This window comes from Solanum lycopersicum, chromosome 5 (genome assembly GCF_036512215.1).
Source record: "Solanum lycopersicum chromosome 5, SLM_r2.1".
In the NCBI taxonomy this organism is placed as follows: domain Eukaryota; kingdom Viridiplantae; phylum Streptophyta; class Magnoliopsida; order Solanales; family Solanaceae; genus Solanum; species Solanum lycopersicum.
Genome location: NC_090804.1, coordinates 59607460 through 59616431, shown reverse-complemented (window position 1 = coordinate 59616431; position 8972 = coordinate 59607460). Strand labels below are relative to the sequence as shown.

Sequence of the window (8972 nt, the reverse complement as noted above, 5' to 3'; positions counted from 1 at the left end):
AGCCAGACAGTGCATGTCAGAGTTAGATGATAGCATAGAACAACAGATTCAATCGATAGAGGGGTTCAGACATCAAGAAGGAGCTCTATTGGTGAGAGATCATCTCTGGGCGAACAAATATTCTATGTGGGAGGAAGTCAACATCGCCAAGAGGACCAGACTTGATGAAGGATCAGAGGAGGCTTCAGTTTTATTTACCATCCCTGCGTGGGAATGCTTTATTTATACTTTGTTTTGTAATTTATTTTCAGAACCTTTTGTTTATTTTATTTTTATGAGACATTCTGGATGCTATTAATGAAGTATTTTGGGGATAATAAATCAGGTTTAAAAAAACATATACATCCACCAATTCGTTAGGCCAACCCTTGGCATAAAAGGGTCACAAGCATGTTTAGGACGTGATATGTGTGTTTAATTGCTTATGTGTTGCGTTGCTTTGAATGAGGATATCGTAAATCCACTCTTGTCCAAAATTTCCAAAAGAATATACAGAAGACTCGATTACAAAATGTCCGGCCAAGATTTTTGAGTGTCAAGTTTCTCACTCAAAAGATCTCCTTCTATACCACAAATCCTAAAACACTGTTCTACTGTCTCAGGAAAGGAAAAATTACTGCTATCCACAAGGGTAAGAACATCCAGGTGGAACTCACTGAAGAAGAACTACAGAGAAAGATCAAACGGATCACTCGGGAAATTCAAGAAGCCAAGGAAGAAGGGCTCAGAGTCGACATGGCCACCACAATTTACAAAGCTGCAACCGTGACGTTGGATGAGGATCTGGCATCACGGATGAAATGAAAGAAAGATGTTGAGATGGAGACAGGGGGCTTGATAGAGAAGTTGGACACGCTTCGATTGAAAGTGCAAGAAATAGAAGCGAGAGAGGCGATGATAAATTCGGAGGCCACCGATCTGTTACCTAAAGGTGTTTTACTTGACAAGGAACTAACAGTCCAAAGCAACCTAATGGGCGGAAAATACCCCGCATATGAGCAAGGAGCAGCCAATAGTGGTCCCAACAACGCTCACCCTGAAATAACTGAGGAGGACGACGACAAGGAAATCGTCTACAAGCCTCCAATCCTAGGTCATTTGAAAGGAGGAGATTAATGCTGCAACAGGAAAGGAAATGACTAATGTGTCGTCATCACTTCATCTTTTAAAAGCTCTGTTGTTGCCTTTTAATTTCCTTGTAATTGTAATGAACGAATGAATGAAGTGTTTTATCTTGTACTCGAACTATGTTAGGCCTGAATTCTCTTTGTGAGATACGTAGGCAGCCTTCCCGGGCCCGGCCCCTAGATTTAAAATTTCATTCTCCCCTTCATGTTACGAGAAGATACGAAGATCAGATCGACAGACGTAAAAAAGCAGCTGCAAGAAGACCGTAGCTCAACATGATTTTATCTTTCTAAAACAACGTCCAAAATTGAAACAAGCAAACTCCTGCTTGTTAAAAAATGTGTTTCTATTCTCACTCATGGGTTGAAGATATCCTCAAACAAAGCAACTTGTGTGTTTATCTGTTCTCTGTGTGATATTACGTATTTTGTACTCTGAATATACACTGACAAATCTGCCTTTTAGTTGTTTTCCTTCTCAAGTACTTTGAAACTGATCTGTCTCGATCAAAAGCTGGCAGATCATCCTTATTTCACCAGATTAAAATGTCCTGCAGATTCCTTCCCTAGATAAAGCTCAGACAGAGGAAAGGCAGTTATGGGGGATAATAATGAAGAAGTGAGTCTTACTGATGTTGTGGTAGCTCAACCCACCGTAGCAAAACAGAATGAGTTAATTATGCAGCTGATGCATCAGATTGCAGAGATGAGGGTGGAAATGCAACGGAGACAGGATCTGCCTCCACCAGGATTTGTTGCTAACGCTGCTGATAGAAGACCTCCAATCTATTTCCCTTTCTCAAATATGGATCCAACTCTGAATAAACCATCTACACCTGTTCATAATCCGTCGGTTAAAGATCAGACTACCCAAAATCCCAAATATGCTTCAACATCCTACAAAACTCCATCTCCTCTTCAAAACAACCATCCCCAAATGCCACCCCATCCTCAAAAAACTCACCATCAGACCGCTCCACCCCCACAAAACCAAAACCAAAACCAAAATCAAAATCAAAATGCTTTCAATCCCCAAACACCCCACCACCACTTAAATCATAACACCAATCCTCAGGCCTACCCACACAGTTCCAAACCGCCCAAAACGCTCAAAGTCCCTCTGTAGCTCCACCCCTACCAAAAAGAGCCACTTTTCAAGTTCCGTCCCTGCCGAGCATGATGTGCACGGTTCTGAGTTGGACCATTATGAGGAGCAAGAAAAGGAATGAAGGACAAAGGAAGATGTAAGGGTCGATATAAAAAAGGAAATCAAGAAGGCCATGTAGGAGCTACAATGCATCCCCGACATCGCTGGAATTAGTTACGAGGACTTGTGTATCCACCCAAATATGGACCTTCCATAAGGGTTCAAGATTCCAAAGTTTGACACCTTCGGGGGAGTGGGTAACCCTATGGCTCATTTGAGAGCCTATTGTGACCAGCTCGTGGGAGTCGGAAGGGACAAAGCTTTATTGATGCGGCTCATCAGTCGGAGACTGTGTGGAGAAACTCTCGAATGGTTTACCTCGCATGAAACCAGACAACGGCCCAGCTGGAATGCATTGGCCAAAGATTTCATTGTTCGGTTTGCTTACAACATAGAAATTGTTCCCGATCGATACTCTTTGGAGAAGATGAAGCAAAAGTCAACCGAAATCTATAGGGAGTTCTCCTATAGGTGGAGGAAAGAAGCAGCAAGGGTGAGGCCACCCATGACCGAGAAAGAAATCATTGAAGTGTTCGTGCGCGTGCAAGAGCCAGAATATTATGATAGAATCACGTTTCTTGTTGGAGCAAAGTTTGCCGAGATAGTCAAGATTGGTGAGACTATCGAAGACGGTTTGAAATAAGGAAAGATAGCCCGTGTAGCTGCATCACGGGGTCTTCAGGTTTGTTGAGAAAGAAAATAGAAGAAGTTGTTGTTGTTTCATATGGGGGAAGAAAACCCCCCCAGAAGCTCATTATATTCCTAAAGTCATTCCCGGCCTTCCTCAAAGTCCTGCCAATCTTGTTACACGCCATATAGTCATCCCAACAATCAGAATGCTCCCTCCATTTATCCAAGCGTCCAAGCTTCTGTATACCAAAGTCCACCGCCAAATTTCCAAAATCTTTCTCACCTGTACCCAAATTACCCTCAACCTTACAAAATTCCATCTCCCCATCAAGGTATTGCTCCCAACTGTGCTAACGTACAATCGAGCTACCGAGCACCCCCTCCTGTTTATCAAGTGCGAGCTCCGCTATACCAAAGTCCTCCTCCGAATCACCAAGCTCTATCGCCAAATTACCAAACAAATCCATATCCCAGAAGCCAATATCCCCATCCAAATACCAGAAATTATCAACATGTGCCTCCTCCTCAACAAGGCAGTTATGACCCACCCTGACCCAAATTTGAGAAGAGGCCTTCAAGGAACTTTACTGCACTCGCTGAAAGCCGGACCAAACTGTACGAGAGACAGGCTGCAGCTGGATACATCCACCCTGTGGGGCCCAAACCCGTGGATGTCAATTCAAAGTTCTACAAACCCGATCAGAGATATGCTTATAATTCCAATAGTGTTGGACATGATACTGAAGATTCTATCAACCTCAAGCACAAAATTCAGGATCTGATTGATCAGAAGGTAGTCTCTCTCCAACCGGCGGCACCAAATATCAACACAAACCCATTGCCAAATCATGGAGGCGGCAATGTCGATATGATCGAGACAGATGAAGACTGGAGTGTTATGAATATGATTACTTCCATCGTTCATGATGATTTTGAAAGGGTTGTCGCTTCTTTAAGCGTCAAAGAAAAGAGAGAGTTTGTTATTTTGACACCTACAAAGGTTGTTGCCTTGTTGCCGTCAGAAACTCTCGTCAGACCTAAGTTTGTTATTGAAACTATTGTTACTCAAGGCATGACCAGGTCTGGAAGGTGTTACACTCCTGACGAGCTTTCTCTCGGAGGAAAAAAGGACCAGGCTAAGAGGTCGATAAGCAAAGGAGAAGCAGAGGAATTCTGGAGAAGGATGCAACCAAAGGATTATTCCATCGTCAAACATTTGGAGAAGACTCCAGCTCAGATCTTCGTATGGGCCCTGCTGATGAGCTCTCAATCCCACAAGAAGGCCTTAATGAAAGCTCTTGATGATATGTACGTACCCGTAGGTACAAGCAGTGATAACGTGGCCTCCATGATTCATCAAGTTATTCAAGAGCACCGATTTTGTGACGATGAGCTGCCTGTCAAAATGAGATCAAATAACAAGGCGCTGCACATCACTGTGATATGCCGTGAAAAGGTTGTCGACCGCGTCTTAGTAGATGACGAATCTGGTTTGAATATTTGCCCGTTGTCGATATTGATGCAGCTAAGGTTTGACCTTGGGAAACTGGAGCGAAACCAGGTCAACTTGAGAGCCTTTGATGGGGTTTAAAGAGACACACTGGGAGCAGTGTATTTGACCATTCAAATGGGCCCCGCAGAATTCAGCGCGCAATTTCAAGTGTTGGATATAGATACCAGTTACAACCTTCTTCTGGGGAGGCCGTTCATCCATATGGCTGGGGACGTCCCCTCTACTCTCCATCAGATGATGAAGCTCGTGTGGAGGAATGAAGAGTTGGTCATTCATGGTGAAGGGAGTCATTTTGGCAGACAGGTGCCGATCATTGATGAGATACCGTGAGGTACAGGCTTTTACACGGTGGAGCTGGTGAATTCCACCGCTGAAGACTTGGCCCCATAGACTCCATTGCCTGTCGTGTACAAGATGATAGCCACTGTGATGCTACAGAATGGTTTTGAGCCAGGATTCGGATTGGGAAGAGATTTCCACGGAATTATTGAGCCTATTTCGGTCCTCATTAAGAGATCCATATATGGTTTGGGTCCATCACCAAAGATGATGACCTGAAGATGAAGAAGAAAAATGAGCAAGCCTTGACTAGGTCGATCCCACATCTGTATCAATCCTTTCCAATCCGATAGTATGCCGAGCATGAAGACCTTAGGGAAGGAATCTGTGACCTCTTCGAGGAGATCGATGCTATTGTTGAGAAAGAGGTCGAGTTAACTGGTATCCGCGACGCTGAGTCAGGGGACGTGCTGCGTAACTGGACCTCCAGGACAATCCTGATCCCCCAAACTCTTTGGTAGAAAGACATCATTTCATGCATATTAAAATCGATGGCAATCCGGAAGAGGCCCGAGACCCACCTTTTAGCATTTTCTTAAATATTCGAATTTTTAAATTTTATCATTGTGATGTTCAAAGAAGGCAACATGGCCCTGTGCCATGGCCATAGTTTACATTGTTTTTAAATGAAAGCCTCTTTGTCTTTAAATTTATTTATTTAGTCGTTTGTTATACTTTACACTTCTAACTTTGTTTGTTTATGATTTCAGTAACATAAGTTATAGACCTGCCAATGTCATGTCATATCACGAGCTAAATGAATAAAATAAGGCAGGTGACGACGAGGTTGATGATTATGAAGAAGAAAATGGGAAACCAGATTATGTCACTGAGGAATTTCGACAGTTCGAGAATTAGCATAAACCAAATCTAGAAGAAACGGAAATGGTGAATTTGGGAGATCCAGAATGTGTCAAAGAAGTTAAGATCAGCATCCGCCTAAATGAAGCTCAGAAAAAGGGCCTAATTCATTTGCTTGCTGAATATACTGATGTGTTCGTCTAGGAGTCGGTGATATGCAAGGGTTGAGTACCGATGTCGTATCTCATAAGCTACCGATTAACTTGGGGTTCGGTCCGGTGAAACAGAAAACTTGGAAGTTCAAGCCTGAACTGAGTTTAAAGATTAAGAAAGAGATCACCAAGCAGATAGAGTCCCATTTGGTAGAAGTGACACAATATCCAACTTGGCTGGCCAATGGTGTTCTGGTCGCCAAGAAAGATGGGAAAATCAGGATTTGTGTTGACTATAGCGATCTCAACAAATCTAGCTCGAAGGATAATTTATCATTGCCGAATATTCATATTTTTGATTGACAACTCTGCTAGGCATGAGATGCAGTTGTTTGTGGACTGTTATACAGACTATCACCAAATTCTGATGGATGAGGAAGATGCAGAAAATACGGCTTTCATTACACCTTGGGGTGTATATCCCTACAGGGTGATGTCGTTCGGCCTCAAGAATGTCGGTGCCACCTATATGAGAGCTATGTCGACCATTTTTCACGACATGATTCATAAGGAGATCAAAGTGTATGTGGATGATGTCATAATCAAGTCCTGCGAGAGTTCGGACCACTTGACACATCTAAGGAAATTCTTAGATCGTCTGCGTCGTTACAACTTGAAGTTGAATCCCGCCAAATGCAATTTTGGAGTTCCAGTCGGGAAGTTTTTGGGATTTATAGTAAGAAGAAGGGGCATTGAGATCGAACCTTCTAAGATTAAAGCAATTCAAGAGTTACCTCCGCCGAAGACGAGAAAAGAGGTAATGAGTTTCTTAGGGAGGTTAAATTACATCGGCCCATTCATAGCTCAATCAACCTGGTGTGTGAGCCTATTTTCAAGCTGTTAAAGAAATACGCCCCGACAAAGTGGACTGAAGAGTGTCAGATTGCTTTTGATTCTACCAAGAACTATTTTTCCAATCCACCGGTATTGGTTCCTCCGCGAGAAGGGAGTCCTTTATTATTTTACTTGTCTGTTGCGTACTTGGACAACACGACGAGACATGAAAGAAGGAAAGGGCTATCTATTATATAAGGTAGAAGTTTACTCCATACGAGTCTCGTTACACTTTGTTGGAGAGAACGTCTTGTGCAGTGATGTGGCTTGCCCAGAAGTTGAGACATTATTTGTCTTCATAAACTACATATCTTATTTCCAGAATGGATCCATTGAAGTATATTTTCAAGAAAGCGATGCCGACCGGAAAGTTATCTAAATGGCAAATGTTATTGAGTGAGTTTGACATTGTGTATGTGACTCAGAAAGAGATAAAGGCACATGCTTTGGATGATCATCTTGCAGAAAATCCTGTTGATGAAGAGTATGAGCAACTTAAGACTTATTTTCACGATGAAGAAGTGTCATTTGTGGGTGAGGTATTTCTGAAGCTTATCCAGGTTGGATATTATTCTTTGATGGGGCGGCAAATCATCAAGGTAAAGGTATTGGAGCAGTCTTAGTGTCAGAATCTGGTCAGCACTATCCCATGGAAGCTAATATACAATTTAATTTCACAAAAACATGGCTGAATACGAAGCTTGTATTCTTGGTTTGAAAATGGCCATCGACATGAATGTCTACGAGTTGTTGGTTATTTGAGATTCAGACCTTTTAATTCATCAAGTTAAAAGAGAATGGGCTGTCAAGAACCCTAAGATTATACCTTATGTACAACATGTGCAGAAGTTGTGTAAAAGATTTTGTAAGATCGAGTTCAGACATACTCCCAGAATACAGAATGAATTAGTCGATTCTCTGTCCACCATCGCTTTGATGATTAAACATCCGGATATAGATTACATTGATTCTTTGGATATAGAGTTGAAAGAACATCCAGTCCATTATTCCCATGTTGAAGCAAAACCAGACGGTTTGCCTTGGTATTTTGATATAAAGAAGTATTTGGAGTCTAGAACTTATTCCGAAGATGCTACGTCCAATCAGAAGAAGTCGATACACACATGGCTCTCAATTTCTTTGTAAGTGGAGAAGTCCTACATAGGAGAACTCCTGACTTAGGTCTTCTCAGATGTGTTGATGCCGTTGAAGCTGCGAAAATGATTGAACAGATACATGCTGGAGTTTGTGGCAACCATATGAATGAGCTCGATTTGGCAAGAAAGATCCTACGAGCCGGGTATTTCTGGATTACTATGGAGAATGATTGTTGCAAGTTCGTGAAAAAATGTCACAAATGTCAAGTGCACGGTGATTTGATCCGAGTGCCACCTCACGAAATTAATGCTATGAGTTCACCTTGGACATTTGTAGCTTGGGGTATGGATATCATAGGTCGGATAGAGCCAGCCGCTTCTAATGGGCACAAATTCATTTTGGTTGCCTTTGATTATTTCACCAAGTGGGTGGAAGAAACTCCTTTCAAGTCGGTAACCAAGAAAGTGGTGACTGATTTTGTTCGCAATAATCTTATATGCAGATATGGACTGCCAGAATCCATCATTACTGATAATGGTGCAAATCTCAACAGTCAACTGATGAGAGATATTTGTGAACAATTTAAGATCACTCATCGGAATTCAACTGCTTATCGTCCCTAAATGAATGGAGCCGTAGAGGACGCCAATAAGAATATCAAAAAGATTTTGAGGAAAATGATTGACAAGCATCGAGGTTGGCACGAGATGTTACCATATGCTTTATTGGGGTACCGCACGACTGTCAGAACATCAATTGGAGACACTTTATATTTGCTGGTGCATGGGACAGAAGCAGTCATACCTGCTAAAGTCGAAATACCGTCTTTGTGAATCATCCAAGAAGCTCAGTTAGGTAATGCTGAATGGGTCAGCAAGAGGATTGATCAACTAACTTTGATTGATGAGAAGAGAACGGTTGTCGTATGCCATGGCCAGTTGTATAGACAGAGAATGACTCGGGCCTTTCACAAGAGAGTAAGAGCCAGAAATTTTGAAGTTGGCAGCTGGTTCTTAAGAGTATTTTTCCTCATCAAGACGAGTACAAAGGAAAGTTCGCACCAAACTGGCAAGGACATTACATGGTTCGCAAAGTATTATCTGGAGGTGATTTGGTCCTACCGGATATGGATGGCAACGGATGGCCTAAACCTATCAACTCAGACGCTGTCTAGAGCTACTATGTGTGAAGCTGCAGTTTGCATTTCTGTT

General features: G+C 42.3%; 2 protein-coding genes across 2 annotated transcripts; both read left to right on the top strand.

The window, feature by feature from the left end:
- The first annotated feature begins 2539 nt into the window (after positions 1-2539).
- Positions 2540-4555, top strand: LOC138348935 (uncharacterized). Its single transcript, XM_069298544.1, has 3 exons — positions 2540-2966; positions 3297-3358; positions 3533-4555. The coding sequence occupies exons 1-3, from the start codon at positions 2540-2542 to the stop codon at positions 4553-4555; spliced, it is 1512 nt and encodes a 503-aa protein (XP_069154645.1).
- A 36-nt stretch (positions 4556-4591) lies between these two features.
- Positions 4592-6132, top strand: LOC138348934 (uncharacterized). Its single transcript, XM_069298543.1, has 3 exons — positions 4592-4780; positions 5110-5230; positions 5822-6132. The coding sequence occupies exons 1-3, from the start codon at positions 4592-4594 to the stop codon at positions 6130-6132; spliced, it is 621 nt and encodes a 206-aa protein (XP_069154644.1).
- The last annotated feature ends 2840 nt before the right edge of the window (positions 6133-8972 follow it).

Coding starts and splice junctions, on each gene's coding strand:
- LOC138348935 (XM_069298544.1), top strand. CDS start 2,540: ATGGCTCATTTGAGAGCCTATTGTGACCAGCTCGTGGGAGTCGGAAGG. Junction 2,967..3,296: donor TGGTGAGACTATCGAAGACG/GTTTGAAATAAG, acceptor CTCCCCATCAAG/GTATTGCTCCCAACTGTGCT. Junction 3,359..3,532: donor CACCCCCTCCTGTTTATCAA/GTGCGAGCTCCG, acceptor AAATTTGAGAAG/AGGCCTTCAAGGAACTTTAC.
- LOC138348934 (XM_069298543.1), top strand. CDS start 4,592: ATGGGCCCCGCAGAATTCAGCGCGCAATTTCAAGTGTTGGATATAGAT. Junction 4,781..5,109: donor GGAGTCATTTTGGCAGACAG/GTGCCGATCATT, acceptor CCAATCCGATAG/TATGCCGAGCATGAAGACCT. Junction 5,231..5,821: donor TGAGTCAGGGGACGTGCTGC/GTAACTGGACCT, acceptor GTGTTCGTCTAG/GAGTCGGTGATATGCAAGGG.